The sequence below is a fragment of the Acinonyx jubatus genome, chromosome B1 (genome assembly GCF_027475565.1).
Source record: "Acinonyx jubatus isolate Ajub_Pintada_27869175 chromosome B1, VMU_Ajub_asm_v1.0, whole genome shotgun sequence".
NCBI classification, from domain to species: domain Eukaryota; kingdom Metazoa; phylum Chordata; class Mammalia; order Carnivora; family Felidae; genus Acinonyx; species Acinonyx jubatus.
In genome coordinates, this window is record NC_069382.1 from 197,815,685 (window position 1) to 197,840,226 (window position 24,542).

At 58.6% G+C, this 24,542-nt stretch overlaps 1 protein-coding gene across 1 annotated transcript in view; it reads left to right on the forward strand.

Moving 5' to 3' along the window:
* The window catches only part of SORCS2 (sortilin related VPS10 domain containing receptor 2), a 452,598-nt gene that overhangs the window by 258,641 nt on the left and 169,415 nt on the right, over positions 1–24,542 (forward strand). The window contains exon 3 of the mRNA XM_053217627.1: positions 19,339–19,438. Coding sequence (XP_053073602.1) covers positions 19,339–19,438 — 100 coding nt within the window. The remainder of the gene's footprint in view (positions 1–19,338; positions 19,439–24,542) is intronic.

Here is a 24,542-nt window from a genome sequence, read left to right on the forward strand (position 1 = left end):
AGACGCATTTGATGTATGAAACATAACTGCGCGTAAGGCGAAAACGCTCTAAGCCAAAACCAACAGATAGAAGGGACTGACGAGGAACGCCACACGTCTGACGAAGGCAGGATTAATACCCAGTAAGTGTCGCCGGTGTGTTTCTGGAAAGCTCTTGTACGTTGGGGGCAGCAGGATGTGAAAAGCTGGGGAGCTGGGTGGGTGCTCCCAGAAGAGCAGGGCCCTGCACCTGTGAACAGGTGAGAAGGTGCTCAGCCCCCGAGGACCCAGGACGGAGAGAGCCCCGGGAAAGGGAGCAGGTGCAGCTGGAGGAGGGCCAGCTGGCCTGTCCCCCGAGGGAAGTGGACACGGAACCTTCTCGGCCCTCGCTGCTGGCTCCCCCGCGGCAGGATTCAGGGTTCCACCCACGGGATGTTTTACAGCCTGATTGTGACCCCAACACGCCGGGCAACGGGGGGCAAAGCGGATGCCTGAGGACAGGGCACCTTGGGCACGTGAACCCACACCAGGGACGCTTGGGCAGTGGCGAGAGGGATGCCGCCTGTCAACCTGGAGCGGTTTCCACGTTGTATTACTTTAAAAATTCAATTTATTTGAACAAAATGAAACAAGATAAAGCAGTTCACACATTTCTCCTACACCCTCAGCCTTGGGTTCCCTCCCTCCCTCCCTCCCTTCCTCCTTCCCTCCCTCCCTCCCTCCCTTCCTCCTTCCCTCTCTCCCTCCCTCCCTTTTTCCTTCCCTCCTTCCCTCACTCCCTTCCTCCTTCCCTTTCTCCCTCCCTCCCTCCTTCCCTCATTCCCTTTCTTCCTCCCTCCATTTCCTCCCTCCTTCCCTCCCTCCCTTCCTCCCTCCCTCTTTCCTTCCTTCCTCCTTCCTTCCTCTCTCCCTCCCTCCCTCCTTCCTTCCTTTTGGTGTCAGGTTCAAAACAATCATTGCCAACAATATGTCAAGGAGCCTACTGACCATGTTTTCTGTTAGGAGTTTTACGGTGTCAGGTGTTACGTTCAAGTCTTTAATTGATTTTTAGTTGGCTTTTTGCATGGTGTGAGAGTGGTCCCGTTTTATAACAGCCTGTGGCTGTCCAGTTTTCCCTGCACCATGGATCAAAGAGACTGTCCTCTCCCCAGTGTATATTCTTGCCTCCTTGGTTGTAAACTTACTGACCATACATGCATGGGCTTATTTCTGGCTCTATTCTGTTCCATGGATCCATGTGTCTGTTTTTGTGCTGATGCCATATTGTTTTAATTAGTGTAGCTTTGTAATATAGATCAAAATCAGGGAGCGTGATGCCTCCGGCTTTGTTCTTTGTCAAGTTCGCTTTGGTTATGCGGGGTCTTTTGTGTTTGCTCACAAATTTTAAGACTGTTCTATTTCTGTGAAGTGTGTCATTGGAATGTGGCTAGGGATTGCATTGAATCCATAGATTGCTTTGGGTAACATGGACATTTCAACAATATTAATTCTTCCAGGCAGTGAGCATGGAATCTCTTTCCATGCATTTGTGTCTTCCTCAATTTGTTTCATTAATGTCTTGAAGTTTTTAATACACAGGTCTTTACATCTCGTTGGTTAAATTTATTCCTACCCATTTTCTTCTTTTGGACACAATTCTAAATGGGATTATTTTCTTAATTTCTTTGATAGTTCCTTATAAGTGATAGAAACGCCACAGATTTTTGGGTGTCAATTTCATATCCTGCCGCTTTACTGAATTCTTTTATTGGTTTTAACAGGTTTTTTTTAATGCAGTATTTAGGGTTTTCTATATATATCGTGTTCTCTGTGGACAGCAAAAGGTTTATTTCTTCTTTTCCAACCTGGATGCCTTTTATTTCTTTATCTTGCCTAATTGCTATGGCTACGATTTCCAATACTAAGTTGAAAAACAGTGTTGAGACTGGGCATTCTTGTCTTGTCCCTGATCTTGGAGGAAAAGCTTTCAGCGTTTCACCACGGGGGGTGGTGTTAGCTGTGGACTTGTCCTGTGTGGCCTTTGTTACGTTGAGGAACCTTCCTTCTACACCCACTTTGTTGAGATACATTGGATTAAGTGAGAAAAGCAAGATGGAGGGTAAGAAATAATACCTTGCTTAATATGAAACAAAACAAACCAATAGGAAAAATAAGACTACTGTGCAGAGGTCTCTCTGTGTGTGTGCGTGTACGTGAGCTCAGAGAACAGTCTGAAAGCATTCTCGCTGCGATGTCTGGTTGGGGGTTGGTTGTCTGGACGTGGATGGAGGGAAGCTTTGTGAGTGGAGGTCAGGAGGGGCGACTGAATTTTGTAAAACTTGTAGAAAAGAAGCAGGGAGGGGGAGGGAGGGGCGCATAAGGGGAGTCACCATCGCCCCTCACTGACGCACCTACAAGAGTGAGAACATCAGCGTGGTGGGATTTCACACTCTTTACGCTTCCTTTGTTGTATATGTACCCATCGCTCGGGTTTCTCCGGCACACAAATGTGATTTATATAATAAAACAACAAAGCTATTTTCATTGCATGAAAAAAATGGGCTGTCCTGTGCATCTGAGCTCTGAGGAGAGGCCCAAAGGATCGGATTTAAACTCAATACTGATAAAAAAAAAAAAAAAAAAAAAAAAAAGGACAGAGAACATTGTAGAAAGAAGACAGCATTGAAAAGGAAGAAAGGGCTGACATCAGTTGGGCTGGTGAGAAGTGAGTCATTGGGAAGCTGTGTCCTGGGGAAGAGACTCGTGTGGGCGGCAAAGGACCCAGGGGCTGCGGTGAGCACACTGAACCCATACGATAACACGTTGTTGGTCACTGTTCCTGTCTTTGGGGGCAACAGATGTCAAAGCCCAGCCAGGAAGTCAGCACGGCGCAGTGATGGGTGAGGCCGAGGGGCCCTCCCAGGCACCCTGATCCCAGGGATTCGGACTTCAGGGCCTCACTGCCGCCTCTAGAGCCAAGGGGTGAAGGGATTGGTGGCTTTCCTGCAGCTCGGGGTCCAGGCCCCCCAGCAGGAGCCGGGGTCGGGGTGGGCCTGCTGGATAGGAGCTGGAGCCTGGGAGACGACTCGGTTTCTGCTGGAGACAGGACAGGAAGCAGAAGGGAGAGGGAGAAGTACCCCAGCTTCTCCCCCACCCTCTCTCTCTCCCTCTCTCTCTCTCTCTCTCTCTCTCCCCCTCCTCCAGCCCCCACGGAGCCTGCCACAGCAGAGCCCAGCAGGACATCGGATGGCCTGGGACAGGCGGCCTGTGGGGTCCGGCTCCCGTGGCTCAGAGCAGAGTAGGGGGCAGGGGACGGGTGTGTGGGGGGGTGGGGGCGGGAGACTGGCTGGCAGGGCACGGAAAACATTTTCAAGTCCATTCTTACTGCACAAACGGGGGGACCTTGAGCGACCCTGAGGGCTTCCTGCCCTACCCATTTCCCAGGTGGGAAGAGGGAAACTACAAAGACCTGGGGTGAGGGACAGCTGGGTGGCTAGGTTAAGTGTCCGACTTCAGCTCAGGTCAGGATCTCACGGATCGTGGCTTCGAGCCCCGCGTCGGGCTCTGGGCTGACGGCTCGGAGCCTGGAGCCTGCTCAGGATTCTGTGTCTCCCTCTCTCTCTGCCCCTCCCCTGCTCATGCTCTGTCTCTCACTGTCTGTCAAAAGTAAATAAATGCTGACAAAAATTAAAACAAATTTATATTAAAAAAAAAGACCTGGGGTGAGCCCCAGGAAGAAGAGGGGGCTGGGGAGGCCTGATCGAGGACCGGCATCGTGGGGAGGCCAGGGAAGCCGTGCCTGCCTTCCTGACAGTGGCCCCACTGGGCGCCAGAGAGAAAGTTCTACGTGGTTCTATGCGGTCCTGTGCGGCTCCTTGCCTGGTGGGTGTGGCCCAGGGGACAGGCTTTGTCCCAGGAAGAGGGCCCAGCCCTGGGAGCCGAGCTGCCCTCCCGAACCACCGCTTCAGGGACTGTGAAATCACGGCTCTCTCTAAATGTTCCTTTCTTTCTTTCTTTCTTTCTTTCTTTCTTTCTTTCTTTCTTTGAATTGCCATGACTAGCATAATCCCAGTTTATCTTCTCTCTCACCCTTGACGGTGAATTTAATTTAATAGGCTGCGGTGGTGCTGCCTCTGATCTTTAAATGCCGTGTTTATTTGCCTTATTAGCGTGGGCGCGCGGTTTGAAGCGAGCGCACAGATGTCTCACAATGTGGGGCTTCCGCCAGCGGCTGGATGGCTTCGCGGCCTTGCCGTGGCCACAGCCCCAGACTGAAACGGATGTGGACAAAAAGGCCTTCTGTTCCCCTGCGGCCACAGTGTGGGAATGTCAGGGGAGCCTGAGCTGATGGAAGGAGGCCAAGGCCGTCCCTACTGAACGTTCCCGAGTCCTGTCTGGGAGAGTCCTGCTTGAGGCCCCGAGACAGGACAGCTACCCCTGCCCTCCCCAGCTGTCAGCAGCTCCTGAGTGTGTGTGGCATCCTCCTGCTGCCTTCTCCCAGGAAGGCCCCTGGCCCTGCCAGTCACCAAGTTGGCCAGACCGGCTGAAGTGGAGAGCTGAGCGTCCTAGCTTCATGATAACGGTCCGATTCCAGATCGCTGGAAGCCAGTGGCCCTGAGCGGGGAAGCTGGGGAGGAGCCGCGTTCTGTTCTATAAACATCCTGCCCAGGAAAGGCAGCTTGGGTGTCCTACCTCAGGGCCTTTGCATGTGCTGTTCTTGTTTCTGGACACCCACATGGACTGACTCCCCAGTGTGTTTCAGTCTCTGTTCAAATGTCACCTCACTGGGAGAGCATCTTGCCGCTCTGCCTGGAATAGCAGTGTCCCCCCACCCCCATTTTGCTCCTTATTCTGCGATTCATTGCACTCCCTGACAATATACGTTTCTTCTATTCATTTATCATCTGACTGTCCCTCCACGGCATCAGCTCCCTGGATCAGGAGCCCTGGCATCTGGTTACCCACCAGGAAGGGGTGAAGCCAGAGCCAGGTCCCCTCCTTTCCCTGTGGCTTAGGAGGGATGGCCACACCCTGTCCCCAGAACTTTCTATCATGGGTCATCTACTCTTGAGATGATCTCAGGAGAAAGGGAATGGGGAAGGTGGGAGGGGGTGGATGAAGGACAGGATCGCTCACACAGAAAATCAGACACGTGGAGAGAGACAGATGGACCCAAGAGAGACCGTTCAGAGCTGCCACTGGACGGACTCTCAGAGACTTAGGTGACGAAAGGACACACGCAGAGACACCAACACAGAAAGAGACAGAGACAGAGTTAGAGGTGCGTAAAGAGAGCCGGAGGTGGGGCGCCTGGGTGGCTCAGTCGGTTAAGCGGCCGACTTTGGCCCAGGTCACAGTCTCGCGGTCCGTGAGTTCGAGCCCCACGTCGGGCTCTGTGCTGACCGCTCGGAGCCTGGAGCCTGTTTCAGATTCTGTGTCTCCCTCTCTCTCTGACCCTCCCCCGTTCATGCTTTGTCTCTCTCTGTCTCAAAAATAAACATTAAAAAAAAAAAAGAGAGAGCCAGAGGTCCGCGCCCAGAGGGACCAAGGGATGGACCGCGGTAACCGTGGCTGCAGGTGCGCACGGAGGCCTGCCAGTGCTCCGGGGGGCTGGGCCAAAGCCCGAACAGCCTGTTTCTTCATGTTGTTGCAAAGTTGAGCCTTCCTTCATTCTGTCCGGAACTCCGGCTTTAGCTGTCGGCCGCACCCCCGGATGCCCAGACGCAGAAAATCCAGACAAGCTTTGGCTTGGCCCGGTTCCAGCTGAGAATCTGTCCTCAGGAAGAATACCCCTCCGTGGGGAGGGAAACGGATACTGACATCACCCTGGGGCCCGAACGGTTCATGTTCACCATTAGCAGGTCCTTGCAAGGTTGTTGTGGGAACACACACAGGGTCCTCCCGTGGAGGATTCATTTACATGCTTCCTGTGAAGGACAGCACGGTGCCATCCTGGTGTTTTTAAAATAGAAGTTGAGTCACATTCTGGAATCAACCCAGTAGCGGGCCCTGGGATCCAGGAGACGTGATGGCATGCACCGGCAGGGCAGTTGAGAGGGCGTCCGAAAGGCTCAGTCAGTCACTCATCAAACGTCCCCTGTGCTCCTGGTGCTGGAGCCTCCCCGAAGCATCACTGTTACCCCATCTCAGCGCCCAGCCCGGGGCCAGGCACCCAGCAGGTGCCCAGGAATGTGCGGCATATGAGTTGGACGGAAAGAAGGAAGAATGAATGGATGGACGGATGGATGGACAGATGCGTGGGCGGTGGACAGAAATAGGGTCGGATGGATGGATGGACGGAGACTCGTGGAGGGAAGTGGGTGGGAAGGGCCCCTAGAGGGCTGGGGGCGGGGTCAGCCAGAAACAAGCCTAGAATACCACAAGGTGCCCCTCACTGGTCTAGAGTGGGGATCCACAGGATCAGACCCCACCTCTGCCGGTATCTTCGTACCTGCCCCCCTGGCTTTCCAAGGGCAGGACCTCCCCTCCCCCTCCCCCATCCCCTCCGTGTCCCACTCAGGCCTGTGGTCGCTAGCCTCTTCCACGCTCCCACGGAGGAGAAGACCCCGTCCTCTACCAACGGGCACTCACGCGGGTGTGGCTGTCCTTCTGGGAGCCCCAGTGGAAGTGTGGGACCCCACATCTCTGTAAGGCCAGAACCCCAGCTTGGGGGTGGAGTCGTTTTTCCCACACGGGAGCTGTCCCACCGAGGGTTCTCCGGCCCCTGCAAGGGCTGCAGGCGAGGCGAGGCGAGAGGGTGTGGGAGAGTCCCCTGGCACCGCCCCTGGGCCCAGAAGCCACGCCGAGGACCAGAACCAGGCTTCCCGTGCAGACAGACCGGGGAGGTCGCGGGCTGTGGGATCTATAGACCTGGGCCCACCTGCCCCTTCACCTCCTTGCTGGGGCAGACAGACCGGGAAGGTCGCGGGCTGTGGGATCTATAGACCTGGGCCCACCTGCCCCTTCACCTCCTTGCTGGGGCCTTCTCAGCAAGTCACTGGACCTCTCTGAGCTTTGGCTTCCCAGTGTCTGACACGGGATCCTGTTTTCCCGGTGGGGAGCACAAGTTGGAAAAATAGGACCCGTGCTAGAGGCGGTTGTTACGTGACTTGTAAAAACGCTTCTGCCACAGGCGTGGGGGAGTCCGGTCGCAGCCACCAGGCCAGCGACCGGCAGGACCCCCCTCCCCCGCTGGGATGGCGGAACCGCCCCCAGGAGGGGGAACACGGCTTCGCGTGGCCCGGAGTTCGGGGAGCCAGGACACGTGCGTCCCCGGGGCCGGTTCGAGGCAGAAACCGGCAGCACTGTGTGCCTGGGACGCCGTGACACAGGGGAGGGGGAGGCAGGCCCTGCCTGTGGGATGGGGACCGACCGCCACACGCTCCCGAGGAGGGGATCGCGGCAGGACCCGGCGCTCGGCAGCGCCCCCAGCCCGCCTCCCGCGGCCCCTCGGACCTGTGGTGGGAGCAGTCAGTTCTGCGAGCCCGCTAACTGGTGCGCCGCCTCGGGGACGCATGACTGTCCCCTGCTTTAAGGCATCTGGTCACTATTTAGCCCTCTAAGGGGAGTCTTGAGCATTGGAGAGCATATCCTGCCAACTTCCACTTGCTTCGGTTTTCCTGCCCGGAGAGCAAGGCGCACGAAGTTATTGCGGGGAGCTCGTGGGGTGCAGGCGGGGCGACGGCCCGAACCCAGAGACCGCATCAGGAAGCTGGGGCTGCGGGCGGCTCCCTGCCACGTGTTTGCTGTTGTCGGTGCCGTTGCAGAAACGGTTTGGGCCTCGCTGGGTCGTTTCGTGACAGACTTTCACCGACTGTCTGCTCGGGCGGGGGGCGGGGGGCACAGGGGTGGGGGCCGCGTCTTGCCGCGTCCACGGTGCTGCAGGGGTTGGCTCACAGCCCAGGTGCCCGGACCACGCCACGCCCAGGGTGCTGCACAGGGCGTGGGGAGGAGAGGACTTTCAGAAGGCACAGGGCACAAGGGGGCTTTCCTTAGGAAACTTGACCTTGGCCCTCACCTGGCACAGAAGTGCAGGGAGTTGCCAGAGGTGGGGTCTTCAGGGCGGGGAGGTGGTGCAGCTCCCCAGGGTGGAGGGTAACCGATACCAGCACCCTCTTCCCAGGAGCTGATGTTCTCGATGGGAAGCCAGGCGGTAAATCGACAAAATACGCGTACGACGTCAGGGAGCACCGATGGTGCGGCTGGAAGTCAGGCTTAAGGGGCAGAGAGCTGGGCGTGGGTGGCCCAGGACGCCCTCCTCGGTGATGGATATTTGAACAGAGCCTGGGATGCAGTGGGGAGTCGGTCCCTGTCTGCAAAGGCCCAGAGATGGGCTCCACGCGTGGGCCGCATTGCCTGGGCCACCGGGACATGCTGAGCTCTTCAAGCAATGAATGACATGTGACGACACCTAGGAAGTACTGAGAAGCAGGGGAGCTTGGGTGCCAGGGCTTTTACGGAGGCTGGCCATGTAGCCCCGTGGCCGTCTCCAGCCCCTCCAGAAGTAAAGCCATACTGCCTGACCCAAGACCCCTACCGTAATCGCATCGTTAGCACGCACTGGCTGGCTGGCCGGAGGCCTCGGGCCGGCAAAGCCACCTTTCCCAGGTGGGACCTTCCAGGGGCCAGTCAAGGGCCTAACCTTTCTCCGGAGGGTGCGCACAGCCCAGACCCACTGGGCCAACCTCGCACAGCCGCCGAGCACCTTCTGCTTCGCGGAGGGGAAGGAGGAGGGAGGCGGTCGGGGCGCTCTGGGCCAGACGCCATGCTGGGATGCTCATTCGTGTCTGTCATTTCGGTTAGCGCTTGGATGGCCCTGGGTGGAAGGTGTGTCCCCACTGTACAGAAGGGACAGCTGAGGTCTAGAAGGCAAGCGAGCGGCTCAAGGTCATGCCATCGGTGGTTTCAACCTGTAACCACACCCCCTCCACCTGACCACGCGGCAGACTTGGAATAATGCTGTAGGCGTGGGGGCATCTTGTAGGAGGTGGGCTGGGCACGGGGCTTGCCACCTGCTTGGCCTAGAAGGGGCTCTGGAGGGGGCTGGAGAGCTCCCCGGGGGTCCGCCGCGGACCCTCGGAGAGCCAAGGCCTCGGCCCCCGGCCCGTTCTCTCCCGGGGGCGCCTGGTGCGGTGGGCTGGCGGGGTTGACCAGGTGGCCACGGAGCTGCCTCCGCCATAAGCTGGAAGAAGGGGTGTGGCTGGCTGTCTGTCCTGCCGGCTCCTCGTGGGTACAGACAGACGCGGCTACTGCTGCAAAGGGCCCGCATCCTGTAGGCATGAGCCTTTATGTACTGTTTTCAGTCTCCTGATGAGTTTCCAAGACGTCTTTGGCACTGCATGGTATAAGGGGTCTGGTTCTGTTTCATTTTCTAGGTTGGAGGAGGGAGAAGGGGTCGTGACCTCTGCCCTCCAGCGAGTCTCCTGGACAGAAAAGCTCTGCTCGGGGCCAGGAGATCTCAGTCAAAGTGGCTCCCTGGGCCCTTCGGCCGCTGTGTGACTTTGAGGAAGTGACTGCCCTTCTCTGGGCCGATGTCCTTTTCATGGGAGAGGTGGGGGTGGGGGGGTGGGGGGGGTTGCCGAGAGGCCTCAGGGCCCACTTGGCTCCCACAGTGAGGTCAAGTGCCGAGAGCCTGCGTAGGGCTAGCAGCGTGTGGGTGAGGCCTGGGTGGTTGGTTGGTCTGTGCACTCACTCAGCCGCATTCACTGGTCCCTGCTTCACGCAGGCCTCGGGCGAGGGGCTGGCCGGAGAGCGGGTCGGACACAGTGCTGGCCTGTGAGGGGCTGTCAGGGGCGTCATGGGAAGTCCATCACGGTGGGGGCAGGTGTCCCGGCAGCCGTAGGCGTGCAGACGAAGAGACCGCGTGGCAGGGTGGGAGGCCAGCAGGCGATGTGTGCCTTCACCTCTTGAGGCTCTGCCCTGAGTTCACCTTGGCTCTCTTCCCAGCCCTGCCTCCCCCCTGTGCGGACAGGGGGCTGACACACCCCTCCCCGTGTGCCTTCCTCAGCCTTCCCACTGGTCTGCTGCTGTCGGGGACTCTGCATTCATCCCGAGGGTGTGGGGACCCAGTGGGGGTCGTCCGGAGGGAGACTCGCATCGTTTGGTGGGGGAGAGGAAACTCGCTCCGGTTGGAGAACGGGGGCCTCTGGCCAGCACCCTCCGCAGGTGTGATCAGCTGGAGAACACGGGTGATGTGGGCCCAGAGAGCTTCCTGCTGGCTGGGAGGCCCGTCCCCGGGTGCACATGATGCTGCCAGGCCCCCCAGGAGCCCCAGAATGTGGAAGAAGCTGCTTCCGGAAGGGACGGGAGACGCCCCTCCCTAGCCCTCGGCCCTCGAGGAGACAATTCCCGATTCACAGGAAGCCTCGGTCTTCTCCAGCGGGTCCCTGCTCCCCCTGCACCCTGCTCGCTGCTGGAGTTGCGAGTGCAGGTTGGAGATGCCTCTCTCGTCTTGCACCATCCTCGGCTGCTGGCGAGGACTGGGGGCCGCGTGGGGTGGCACAGAGCTCACGGGCTGGGGGCTGGGCCGGGCTCTGCGGCCACACTCAGCTCCTCTGTTCCTTCCGTGCTCTATGTCTCGTCTCCTCCTCGTCCTTACCTCGTGGGGATGCTATCCACCCTTCCTTACCGCGTAGGGGTGCTACCCGCCCTTCCTCAGGAATGATGAGTTATTGTCACCATTCCTATTATCTCATCTGATAACACAGACGACTTCAGTCTCACATAGAGACGGACTTGTCCGAGGTCCAAAATCGGACAAGGGTGGAGGCGTTCTGCTAGCCCCGGTCTGTCAACCGTCAGCCCTCCCGGCCCTCTGTCAGCCCTCCCAGCCCAGAGAGGGGTCTTCAGGGACCCAGTCTGGAAACGGATGTCTGTTGGCCCCTGGGTTCAGCTATTCAGTTTTGCCATCGAAGCAGCCTTCGTTTACCTTCCAGGAACTTTTTGCCATAAAAATTTGTTTTTCAACCCAATATCCCCAGTTTCATGACTTACAAAATTCCTTGACGTTCACTGAAATGGAGAGTGTTGTGTCTATTTCTTACTTCATTTCTGTACTTTGTATTAAAATATTCCTCGTAGCATTCAGAAATGGAATTCGCTTCCAGAACGCCCGGATCTCATCCGCTGATGCTTAATGTGTCATTCAGGCTGCCTGTGGCAGACACTGGGTATACTCACCAGTCATTCGAAAACTCAATGTAGAGGCATCAGATTCTATAATCGGATGGATTGGCATAGAAAAGTGTTGTCATTCTGTGCCAGGACCCCCTAAGAATAAGTGAGGACCCTCATTTTTAAGGTATTGAGTCGTATGATGTTCTCAGGTCCAAAAACACATTTTTTAAGAGCCACAGAAGCTCAGAACTTCACAGAAGAGCACCGCTCTTGGGATGTAACCCTGGGGAACAATCCAGCAGAGGTTAAAGTAGTGAAGATGTTGTTTATGAAGGGCAGAAGGGCTGGGGACGGCAGTACACAGGGAACAAGTGCATTTCCAAGGTGCACAGCACAGGGCATCACTCAGTGCTTGTAGAAATGCCTAACGTAGGTTCAGGCTAATGAAAGACCCATCAGCAATGCTGCGTGGCCTGGATGGAAATGCCACACGGCCAACAGAAATGCCAACCATCTCGTGCTAAAATCAGAACGAATGTCGTGTGCATGCTGAAATTGCGATACTGTAAATATAATCACATGCGGACAAGGGCTGGACGGGCATGGAGGGATGAAGGGGCCCAGTCGATGGTTGAAGCAGGATCTTCTTTTTTGTGTGTGTTTATTTATTTTTGAGAGAGAGAGAGAGAGAGAGAGAGAGAGAGAGAGAGAGAGAACACTAGGGAGCGGAGGTGCAGCAGAGAGAGAGGGAGACACAGAATACGAAGCGGGCTCCAGGCTCCGAGCTGTCAGCACAGAGCCCGACGTGGGGCTCGAACTCACAGACCGTGAGATCGTGACCTGAGCCGAAGTCGGACGCTTAACCAATGCGCCCCAGATTGTCCTCTTATCTTTAAATGATTCCGAGAAGAGTGGAGGATGTGTAGGCCTATCAAGAGGGAAATGTTACTGTAAGTGGATTGGTGAACTTCTGGAATTTTCCAAAGGGTAGACTCAGGTGAGAAGGGTAGCCTAACCTGGCCCAGCCCCAGAGCCAAGCCCGGACCTCTGGCGTAGCAGCTCGCGTAAGCCCCACCGTGCTGGGGCTTTCTCACCGTGGCCCCACTGACCCCGTTCCAGGACAAGGCGGCTGCTGGCTGGACGGCTCCTCGGGGCCACACTGTCTGTTCTGCAGCAACGTCTTTCCATGGTATTGTGTGTCTTATTCTGTTTGGGTGTTTTCTGTCTGAAATGACAGTTTTGGACCTCAAAGGGGCTTGGCCCGCTCCCAAATCGGCCGCTTCCCTGGGGGAGTGCATGCATCAGTGTGCTTCACCCTGGGCACTGGCAGGAAGGGCTGGCCTTGGGCAGGGCTGCTCCTGGCCAGTGACAACCCTGTCCCGTTCATACGAGGTGCTCCTGTGGCAGTCCCGACAAAATGCAGAGCGACCCACGCTGCCCACCACCCCCCACCAGCCCCTCCACACGCCCACCAGGTCATGACTATCAGACCGTCACCTCCCCCCGGGCATAAACCCAGCCAGGCCCCTCCAGTGCCCCATCGGAAACAACTTCCTCAATTAACCTTGAAGACGCAGCGATGTCCTGTCTGGTCCCTGGGTTGCTGGTCCGTGAGCCACACCTGGGGTCAGCTACAGCGGTGGCCTCTGCCTGCACCTGTGAGATTTCCAGGCAGTTGACACCTCCCACCCCTGCACCTGCAGCCACGGATGGCCCCGCCTTCTCCCAGCCTGCGGCCTGGGCTAGGCCGGCTCGCTCACCCGCCTCGGCCTTCGGACATGTGCCCAGCTGAGGGCTTGCAGAACGGCTGTAAAAGCAGGAATGTGTGCCGGGTGAGCCCCGCCCGTGGGACACGTCCAGGGACACGGGCCTCATTTAGCCCGATGGCCATAACCCACTTCTAAAGACTGCCCCCTCCTCCGCTGGTAAAAGAGCTATTGCAAAGGTCCCGCCTTGCGCCGTGTTAAAACCTCCAGAAATAGGGGCGCCTGGGTGGCTCAGGCGGTTAAGTGTCCGACTGTTGATGTCGGCTCAGATCATATCACGGCTTGTGGGTTCAAGTCTCACATCAGGCTCTGTGCTGGTGGCACAGAGCCTGCTTTTGGGACTTTCTCTCTCTCTCTCTCTCTCTGTCTCTGTCCTTCCCCCACTCGTACTCTCTCTGTCTCTCTCTCTCTGAAAATAAATAAACTTTAAAAGGAAAAAAAAAACCCTCCAGAAATAAAGCCAGCCAGACCCATGGTGTCCCCTATGTCCCCTTCCTTTCTATAGAGCAGGAAGGAGGTACAAGGTGTGGGCGTCATTTAGAACTCGAGTCACATAGAGCCTGTGGCTTTGCCCTCTCTGAGCCCCGGCGGATGACTTCACCTCTTGGTATCTCATGTTTCTCGTTTGCACACTGAGAGCCACTGGCTGGGATGTGATTAGATGAGCTGAGCCCCCGAGTGTCTTCACCCTGGGGGCGCAGGTGGCCCATCCTGGATGGGGACTGCAGAGCGTTATTGGTGCTTCCCCCGGACTCCGCTGTGTGAGGCTGTGGGCCTCGGCCACGCTGTCGCCTCTACTCCTTCCTTGCCTCTGCACGGAGCACCCAGCTCCCCCAGCCGGCGCTCAGGGCCGACGGCCAGCCCCCACTCCCCCTTATCGGGTGCCCCTTCCTCGTCCTTCCCCTTTCAGCCCCCCAGATTCTCTGCGAGGCCTCCCAGACCCCACAGGCACACTTACAGGCTTCTGTGAGAGCACACACACGTACCTCCTCAGAGCTCCGTGCAGGCTTCTGGCACCTTCTATGGCTCCATGGGATCTGTTAGCCCCTTTGCCGCAGGTCTGTGAGGAGGTCTTGAGGGGGACGGCATGCAGGAGGATGGGCCCGGGCCACGGGGCAGTGCCTGGGGACCCAGTGCTGTGGCATCATTTCGAGGTCTGAGCAGCTGGTACAGAGCATCTCCTGGAGGCACGGCCTGCTGCCCAAGATCCCTGCCCGTCCGCTTCCGTGCACCGTGCCCAGCACAGAGCTTGCACGTAATAGGTGCGTGGGAGACGTTTGTCGAAAGGACCTCGTGAACTGAGGGCGTTCACTCACACCAGGATTTTTAAGGATAATGCAGGGACTCACTTGAAAGGATGGGTCCCCTTTATGGCGTGACGAACAGCGGTGGCCAGGAGCCAGCTTGAGCAGAAGCGATGCGCGAGCTGTCCCGCGGGGTCATCGGCTCCCGGGCCCTGCACCAACTCCCATCCCTGAGGTGTTGGTAGAGCGGCGGGGGCAGCGTCTGGGAGCGGGCCTTGCCCGGCCCAGCTTCATTCCGGAAAGATCTGCCGCCTGTGGGCACACGGCATCCCCAGTGCCGCGGCAGGCGGCTGGGAACCACGAGTGGACGCGCTGGTTGGGGGACAAGCTTGGAGGACAGGCTCGGAGAGGCGGGCTCTGGCCCCGTGCGGCCATGGGACCCTGCTCGCTGTGAGTTCAGACGCGGAGAATCTCAAGCCCCCTCCTGCCCGCCTCCCTCTTGGCCGGCTGGGAATACGGCCCGGGCTGATGCACAGCGGGCTCGAGTTAATGCTGCTGCGAAAACCCGCGGGCAACAGAGGTGCAGCTTCCTGGGTGGGACGGGCTGCGGTCCGTGTTCAACTGCCCGCACGTTGGAGAGCGTTGGCCGCCAGGCTCTGCAAGAGAAATGGAGTCAGAAGGTCCAGCCGCGTGGAGTGGGTGCCGTGCCCTGTGAACACCTCCAGGGACATCACTCAGCGGACAGTCTGGGTTTCCTGTAGTTACTGTGTGGCTAAGTGCTAAGCGATCCTTTCATACTCTCTGAGCCTCGGTTTCCCCGTCTGTAAAGTGGGAAGGCATGCTCCCGTTCGCATGGTCTTCCTGTGTCAGTTGAGTCCGTGTGTCCGCCCAGAACCTGGCATCCAGTGCGTGTTGAGCGTGTGGTTTCCCTGGACGCCCCCTCCCCCAGGCCCTTCCGTCAGAGGGGCCCCGCTCTTCAGATCCCGCCAGCGGCCATGGCGAACACGGGTGCTCCCCGCCCTACCATGCTGTGCTCCCCCTGGGGCCAGGGCTGTTTTCTTCCTCAGCTCACCCCCCTAGCAGGGCCCCGACTCCCCAATTCACATGCAGAATCTCGAGCCACATCCTGGATTTTTCTGGATGACTTGACCAGCCCTGGAAGTGCCCCCCTTATTGCCATAATTCTCTTCCGCTGATCCCGTGTCCGTGTATGAGACCCGGCAGCAAATCAAAGCCCGCCAGGGGTCCTGTGAGCTGTCAGTGCCGAGAACCAGAGCGGCCCCTGGGTGAAGCCGGCTCAGAGTCCGTTCCTTCCCATCACCCAGTCACAGACGCCGTGCACGGCCGCAATCCGACCAAAGCTCAGAACCGCTTCAGCTGCGAGATCGTACCCCTAACGTCCAGTGGGAGAGCCCGTGAAGGAGGCCTCTGCACCCCTGTAAGACTCTGGACACGTCCCTTTCCTAGCTGGGCCTCAGTTTCCCCAGGTATAAAGTGCAGGTGGTAATTCTGACTGTCTGGACCGGCCACAGGGGTCTTCTCGGGATGCCCTGCCACCTGACCGGTGCAGAACGAGAGCCAGTCCCCAGCGCCCGTGCAGCTCCAGCAACCTCTCAGCCCAGGGTGGGTCTAGCGAGGTCAAAGAAAAGAGGAGAGGTGGCGATGGAGACATAGGCCCGTGTTGGGGGGGGGTGGGGAGCCGGCATACAGGGAACCCCGGAGCGGCCGACCGGGCAGAGCATCCGCTGCTGGGATCCACGTGAAGCAAGTTTTTACATCAGAGCAACTTAACCCAGCGACCAGCAGTGGCCCTGCCCTCCCTGCACGGCCAGCGTTTCTGGGGAGATCAAGGCCTGGCTCCCGGACCCTCTTTTTTCGTTACAAGGGAGACGCTCCCGGGAGCCCTTGAACGCTGAACCACACATTAGCAGCGCGTCCTGCTTGATGGGAATGTGGAGGCAGGAGAGGATGTCTGCGCTCTCACGACAGTGACTGGCGGGCATTGGGGTGCGCCTGCGCAGATTAGCCGTCAGCACGTACGCACAGCATCGTGCTCATTAGAGAACACAGCTGGGTCCACACACAAGTGCACCCTCCACCAGGGGGAGGTCCGCAGGGACCCCACGGCCATGACCCTGAGCCTGCCTCCAGCTCGCTTTCCTCACTCTCTAATCTCACGCAGGTGTCTCTGCCGCTGTGTCATCAGCCCGTTACAGACCCGCATCGGTCACTCAAAGATAAAGAAACCGCCTCTCACGGAGACCAGGCCTCACCCAAGGCCGTGCCCCTGCAGGGGCCCCCGCCACAAAGGCGGGCCCCACCTTTCGCACCTGCCGTGGCCTTCCGGGGGGAGATGGGAGGGAGACAGGGGCTCATCTGCACCACGGGGAGGGGTGGGAGCCAAACATACGTCCCTGCCAATGAAATAATTATAGAGTATGAAAATGGCTCAATTAAATTATTTTTTAAAAAGTGAATATGTACAAACACTCAGCAATTAAGCAGCCGATTTGCAAAGAGCGACTTTCCAACTGCGCCTGCTTGCCTGCCCTGTTCTGTTTGCCCGGTTTCAGAGCCTGGGTTTTTATTTTTAATTTGAATAAATGCAGATTGGAATAATCAGGCTCCGCGTTCCCAGATGCGCTTGAGGAGGACTTGGAGGGGGTGGGGGTGCAGAGTGCGGAGGAAGGTCACCCTGGGGGAGGGCCTGGCACGGAGGGGTTCAGGGGTCGTGGGGGCAGCTGAGGAAAGGGCCCGTGGGGGTGGAGCCACGAGGGCCGGTGCCCGTGCTGGGACGTGATCACATCTAATCCCCACGTTTCCCTGGGAAACCCTTGCTGCCCAGAGAGGGCAACCTGCTCACCAGAGGTCACACAGCCTCCAGCTCTGACACCAGAGCGCCTCCACAGGAATCCAGTAAGCATTTATTGAACACTAGCTGTATGCCTGGGGGTGCGGATTCTTGGATGATCCCGGTGACCGCTGTCCTCACTGACCGTGTGATCTGCACCGACTTCAGGAGGAGGCCGCATTAGGTTTACAGTTGCTGACGTCCCAGCTTCTGGCCTGCCCCGACTGACCAGCTGGGCTCTGAGACAAGTCATTTTCTATTTCCCAGACTTATCCACGGCAATGAATTCCCTTCTCTCCCCCTGCATACGTGGGGCCTGGCAAGAGACAGGCCCCATGCACAGTAGGAGAGGTGGGGTCCGATGTGGGCCAGACGCTGCTCAGGCTGTCTCCTGCTGGCCTCGGCTGTGTGTCTGTGTGTCCGTGTGTCCAGATTCCCCTCTTCTTATGACACCAATCCTTGGATCTGGACCCGCCCTCCTCCAGTTTGACCTCAACATAATTACATCTGCAAAGGCCTTGTTTGCAAATCAGGTCGCATTCACAGATTCTGGGTGGACGTGAATTTTGGGGGGACATTACTTAGCCGGCTACAAATGGCTTTCCCCCAGCCAGGCGCAAAGCACTCTCTTCCTTCCTGCCTGCCTCTGCCCCAAATCACCGTGTCCGAGGGGCCTTCCCTGCCCCTCTGAGACCGCAGTCCCACTGACCCCCCATTCCCGCCCGGATCACACCGGCTGCTGCTATGTTTCCTGTTTAGCACCCCCTCCCCTTGCCTCACTAGACCCGCTCCCCCAGCAGCCCACACCAGCAGGTGCCTTGGGGCGAGCAGGGGTCAGCAGGCTCCTGTGACCTGGGTGGGGACGGGGAGGAGTCTGGATCCTGGGGAGGCAGCTGGGCGGAGGCAGGTGTGTGTCGGGGATGGAGGGAAGGGGTGGATGGATGGCAAGGTTTCTGGGAGGCAGAGCCAATGGGCAGGTCTTAGACCCAGCTTGCTGGGAGGAGAGCAGAGGGGTCATGAGGCTCAGAGGTTTCCATGAATCCAGCCTGGAAACACGGTGTTTGGTTTCTGTGGAGACTGGCATTTCCTGGGTCTCTGGGTCAATCCTCTGCTACTGGGGCCCTGGCTCCCTGCTTCCCAAAGCAAACCAATTCTCTGATTTTTTGAGAGTAAGTGCATCTCTAATCACCCTTCCAGCAGGGCCTCCCCGGGGAGGCCAAGGGCAGGGAGGGAGGGGCTCAGCCGATCCCCTCCTGGCTGCCCCACGGAGGGGACTGGCCCCCACCAGCCTCCCCTGGGACTCAGGAGGCAGAGATTGCTCTCTGCCCTGGTCTGGGAAGGACCTTGTGACCCTGAGGCCTGTGAGCCTCCAGCTCACAGCCGGGCCTTCTTCACAATCACAGCACGGTTTTTTGTTTTGTTTTGTTTTAACATTTATTTATTTCTGAGAGACAGAGAGCAGGCAGGGGACGGGCAGAGAGAGAGGGAGACACAGAATCGGAAGCAGGCTCCAGGCTCCGAGCCGTCAGCACAGAGCCCGACACGGGGCCTGAACTCACAAACCATGAGATCATGACCTGAGCCGAAGTCGGACGCTCAACCGACTGAGCCCCCTAGGCGCCCCCACCCGCAGCACGTTTTAATGGGGTTTCAGGGTCACGGAGATTTTAAGCTTCGACATGGAATCGATTCCACGTCCTGATGTGTCAGTTGCTTCCAAGCAACAGATGTGAAATTGCCCTGGTGACCTCTCCCCGTCTCGCCGCGGTGGGGAGCCACATTCTCCCCTGCACCTGTCACTCCACAGACAGGACAGTGGGCGCACAGGCGAGGAGGGGCCGGCCCGTGGTTCAGCTGGTCCCCCGCGTGGAGCCGGTGGTGGTGCTGGTGCTCGCCGGCCGATGCAGGGCTTGGCTTGGGGCCTGGTTTCCAGCAGCTCCCGGAGCCCGGGCACCGCCTGCTGTCACCCACAGTCTCCGGGCTGCGTGGTCAGTGGGGGTGGGGGTGGGGGGGGGGTGTGGCTCCCCGGAGGAGCCCGGGGTGCAGAGAGGGAAACGGAGGAGCAGACGGGCTCCTGTGAGGCCTCAGCACACGGTGAGGAACGTGGAGACACGTGTGTAGCAAGCGGGCCAAGATAGACTTAGGGTCGGGGCAGATCACTGCGGAAGTCCAAGGAGGAGGCGACCCGTGGGGAGTCTGGATGGCATTCACCGACTCCCCGCCCAGCTCCCAGACCTGAGCGCGTGCTCGGCGACCCTGCGGGAGCCCAGTCTCCTCCCTTGTCACCTGCGGCATCCTGCTCCGGAGGAGAGGTTGTCTTGGGGCGCTGCGCCCACGCGGGCTGGATAAACCTGCAGCTGGAGGGACACCTCGCTGACACCTGTCTGTCGTCCTGTCCCCCCAGGTCCTCGGACTTCGGGACGTCCTACACCAAGCTCACCCTGCAGCCCGGTGTCACCACGGTCATCGACAACTTCTACATTTGCCCCACGAACAAGAGAAAGGTAAGAGGACACCGGGACGGCTGCCCGGTCGGTCGGCACAGCCGGGCTCCCGGCCACCGCGTGCGACGTGACCGCCTCTCCCACGACACCCTTTCCGGTTCCTCCGTGATCCATTCGGACGGCTGTGTCTAAAGGGCCAGCTGGGACTTGGCAGAAAGGCTTGGGCACCTGTGTGGATGTGTCTGCCTTCTCCCTGCTCTGCAGACAGCGTCCGTCTGGGGGTGGTGGGCGCTGGGGAGCCGGGAAAGAATCTCTCCGTGGTGTGGGGTCGTCGGAAGGCAGTGGTGAGCAGTCCCCCTCCTCTGCTGGTTGTTTGGTTTATTTGGTTTTGACTTGGCTTCGGTCTGTCATCTGAGATGCACTTTCTGGTTTTCTTGGTCTGAGTGTGTCTCCTGCCTGCCCCCCGCCCGGCTGTGGAACGGGGACACCCCACCAGGTTCTGTGACAGGACCCATTTGCACACCTGTGCCTGCTTTGTGGCCACGTTAGGTAGGGCCCCAGAACGAGGTCAGAGGACGCTCCGGGCAGAGAGGCCCTATGTGCTTGACCGCTTCCCAAGAAGCAGCTGAGTGTCACTGAAAGGGACTCAGTTGGACAGACTGGGTTCCTCACAGGAAAGGGGAATCGTGACAGCGGGGATTAGAACCCAGAGCCCCGTGGTTGTTCGGCGTGAGGCTGACCCGTGGGCGCTGACAGTTGCTCTGGTGACTTTCAAGGAGAGGTCAGAGCAGCGCAGAGCCCGGGAAATCCTCTGTCACCAGCCGGGAGGGTCCTAGGTACCCAGGAAGGTGCCAGGGCCGGCCCGCGGGCGGTGCCCGCCTTTGGAAATGAAAAGAGCAGAAGCAGTGAGGGAAGGCCAGAGCTGGGTTTCTGAGGCCATGAGGTCAGGGAGGCCTTTACGGGGAGGCCGGGCAGGACAGCTCTGCTCCTGTACAAGGCAGCCTGGGACGTGGCTCCTCAGAGCCTCAATTTCCTGGCCTGTAAAGGGGGTGGACGGGAAGGTTAGCGAGATGATGCACGTAGCGGTGGACGTACAGTGAGGGGGCTTCTGGGTTAGGCAGGGCCTTCGGGGCAGGCCGGAGGTGACACAGGCTCGTGGAGCACTGGTCAGCGCTCTGATCGGGCGAGACTTTTCTGCAGGCAGCACAGGGACAGGAAAGCAGCAGGGGGACGGCTGCGTCTTTAACACAGACAGGACCCCCTGGCTGCACGGGTCGTCTGAGGATTTGCATGTTTAGCCTGGAAATGCCGGTGGGGGTGGAAGGTAGGGTCTGGGGGTGGGTGGGCTGTGGTGGCCCAGGGGCTCAGCCGACATTACCCGCGTGGAATGAATGCCACAGCCAGCAGCAGGTCCCCGTGAATGAATGATGCCCACAGCTGCCCTGCACCTGCACCTCCCCGCTGCACCTGCTCTGGGCCTGCGTGTGAAGAGCCCAGGCTCCTCCCTGGGCTTGCTCTGGTCACCCTGCGTTTGCAGGGGAGCCTGGGGGATGGTGCCTGGGCTGGGGTGTCCCCAAACTCAGTCCAGCTCTGCCACATCCCCCAGTGAGGGGACCTCAGGGAGGGCTGAGCCCAGGTGTCTCGGCTGTGAATGGAGGCAGCAATCGAGGAGATATCTGACTGTTCACAATTGCCACCGTGGGGGGGAGGGGCTGCACAATGGCTCCCAAAGGTGTCCCCTCCCCGGGCCTGTGACTGTCACCTTACATGGCAAAAGAGACTTCACAGATGTGGTTAAGGATTTGGAGAGGTTGTCCCGATTCTCCTGGTGGGAGAATGTAATCACAGGGCCCACATCAGAGTCAGAGAGGATATGGGGACACAGACAGAGGCTGGGGCTAGAGCGGGGGCACCTTCTCTTCTAGAGAGGCCGGAAAAGGCCAGGAAAGCCTTCTCCCCCTGGAGCCTCCAGATAGGAGCACAGCCAGCTGACAGCTTGGTTTTGCATTTTCTCCCTCCGAACTGTGAGGGAATAAATTTCTGTTGTTTTAAGCTGCTCAGTTGTGGTAACTTGTTACGGCACCATAGGGACTCACACAGGGTCTCGTTTTGAGGGTGGACTGGAGGGGGGGCCGGGGCGTCACTCTGCCCCTCCACATCCACTCTGGATGGAATCAGCCTCCCCAGCCCCCTTCGCGTGGCCCCCAAGGGAAGCCCATGCCCCCCGCCTTCGAAAGCATGGACCCTGCTTCCTGCTGGACCTTGGACAGAGAAGCCAAATTCAGGTCCAGGCTTACAGAGTGCTCCGGCTTCTGTCCCCGCTCTGATACCTGCAGACGTACCCCACATACCTCAGGACTGAGCTGACCCCCACTGTGGTCAGGCTGAAGGGGCTGACGGGCCCACTGAGGCATGCACTAGCTGCTTCAAAAGACCCCGAGACCCACGGGATGGGCGTCCGCCTTGGAGGCGGGCAGGGACAGCAGTGAGGGCTGGGCAGGAGGGCGGCCTGGGGGTCGGTCGGCTCCTCTCCTTCTCCTGCTGGAGAGTCGCGGCTGGGCCTGCCTCTGGGCCCAGCCCACAGCCCACCAGCCCCAGGACCTTGCCCAAGTTCTGAACCACCTGGTTCCCCGGTTTCTCCTTGGCGGAATGGGGGTGAAAGCAGCGTCTACACAGTATGGTTGATGGGATGAAATGAGGTGCTATTTGCCAAGTGCTCAGAACAGGGCTTGGCTTAAGCAAAGTCCACGCAAGCGTCCCAGGACCATTGTCCTTAGTAAGTCTCTTACCAACCACCTGAGACTGTGAGGGTAGGAGCTGGTTCTGGGGTGACTGATACTCCCATGGGGGTGGCAGTGGTCAGCTGTGTCTATCAGGGAGCAAGGCCTGGCCTGGGGGGTGAGGGCCCTGTCGGTGTCTGTGATAGGTGTCAGGAGAGGGCCACTGCCTTCTCAGGCCTGCCCACACCTCTTTGCATGGAGGGAACAAGGCAGCCCCAGTCTCCGGGTCTAGAAAATGAAATGTCGGGGTGCCTGGGTGGCTCAGTCGGTTGGGCATCTGACTTCGGCCCAGGTCACGATCTCGGGGTTCATGGGTTCGAGCCCTGAGTTATGCTGACAGTGCAGAGCCTGCGTCAGATGCTCTGTCCCACCCCCCCCCCCCCGCACCTCCCCTCTGCTCGCTCTCTTCTTCAAAATAAATAAACATTTCAAAGCAATGAAATGCCAGCTTCTCTGCCCAAAGAGGTGGGACTGGCACTGGGTGGGGCCGGGGACAGATCCCGCTCTCTGGGAGGGCACGACCCACTGGAGGCTCCAGGTGACCGTGGGTCTGGGAGGCAGGGAGCCAGAGGCCCGTGCTCTGGGCCACAGGCAGTTATTTCCACTGTCCCTGCCTCAGTTTCCTCATCTGTCAAGTAGGCTCGTAACAGGGGAACGAGGATTACATGAGTCGATACATACGAACGACTTAGATCGGGGCCTGGAACACGGTGGTGCTGTGTCCCCAGAGCCGCCCCTGCAGGAGAGGGCCCTCCATGGGGCTCAGTTTGACTTGCGTTTGAATATGTGAGAAGGAGAAAAGCCACAGTCACGGCTACAGCAGAAACTGATGTGAGGTCGTACCAGGAAGGAGTGGGGAGGCGAGGCTTCCCGGCAAAGGTAGAGGGAAAGATCGGGAGGGCCTCGGGCTGGTCTTCAGGCTTCCAAAGGAGACTCGTAGGGAACCGAGGGCAGACTGTGCAGGCCACTTTGTGGACACCGTGTTTTATTCACCTCAATCCCAAGTAGGCACAGCCCTGAACACTCAGCCGTATCAGGAGATGTGGATGCGGGGGTTGGGCCTGGGGCTGGGGCGGTGCCCTTCCTGGAAAGAGATTTCTCCTGCGTATAAAGCAAACTTCCTTCTGTCTCTGCATTACTCGTCCCTTCATTCATGGCTTCTTGATTCTGCGGCCACACCGCGGTGAGCATTCCCGGTGCGCCGGGCCCTGGGTCAGAACCAGATGTCGGCCACACCCGTTTATGTGTGGGGAGGGGCGCACGACTTGGGGCTTCACATCGTCACCTCCACTATCCCGATGAGAAAATGGGCTCGGGGAGGCTGGGAGACTCGTCCAAGTTCATCCTGCCGGCAGGCGGCAGAGTATTCCCCTTTCACTGATGCAACGAAGGTACCGAGTGTCTCTCTGTGCCTGGGTCGTCTAGACGCTCTGGGGCGCTCGGTCTTACCCTGAGCTCCCCAGGCACCCTGCAGGATGTTCTGGACTCCTGTGCTCTCCTCCCAGGGGGAGAATGGCAGCTGGGGAAGGAGACATACGTGAGCGGAACCCCGGCTCCGCTTGGTTCATCCTGTGCCTCAGCTGGGACCCCAAGCTCCCTCCCAACACCAGCGCCCATCCACTCGACAGATGTGGGTCGAGGCCCTACTGTGCACCAGGCCATGCGCTCGCTACCGGGGAGAGAGGACCTTTTGTCCTTCCCATCTTGTAGGCAACAAATCCACATTACACGCCTACTGTGCGCTGGGGGCCCCTTGCTGGACACGGGGGCTGCAGAGGTGAACTGGAAAGACAACACTAACCTTCTAGAACCTTGAGGGTCTAGTAGAGGGCTGAGGCACAACCTCTCATGCTGTGTTTTGTGGGGAGGAACAGAAAGGGGGCTAAAGTCAGCCTCCCGCGGAGAGAGGATTTGTCCTCCAGTGAGTCTGATCTGGGAGAAGGTCTGGCCCTTATTTGTAGGGCCTGCTGCCTCTCCTGTTAGGGTAATGGATAGACTTTGCAGGAAGATGTGAATACTATTAGGAGTGCATTTAGCACCAATTACAGGCCAAGCAGCACTTTATAGCTTCTTAAGAGACCACTTTGCAACCTGTCTCACAAAATAAATTCCCTTTTAGTTTTGTCTTGCCTGCAGTAAAACCAGAGCTCCCTGGCCTTGCTGCCCACGGGTAGGACCTTGTACCACTGTCACGGCAATGACCTGAGGCTCTGCCCCCCCCCCCCCCAGTCCACAAACATCCCCTGTGGGCCTTCCCTACTGTCTGCAATCCCCACCTTAGTTCTGGATAGCTGTGTATTTCTAACTTGGCCACAGAACACCACGGCCGTGGGCCGAAGATATCAAGACATGGCCTGCGGGAGCTGGTTGGGGCGTGGGATTGC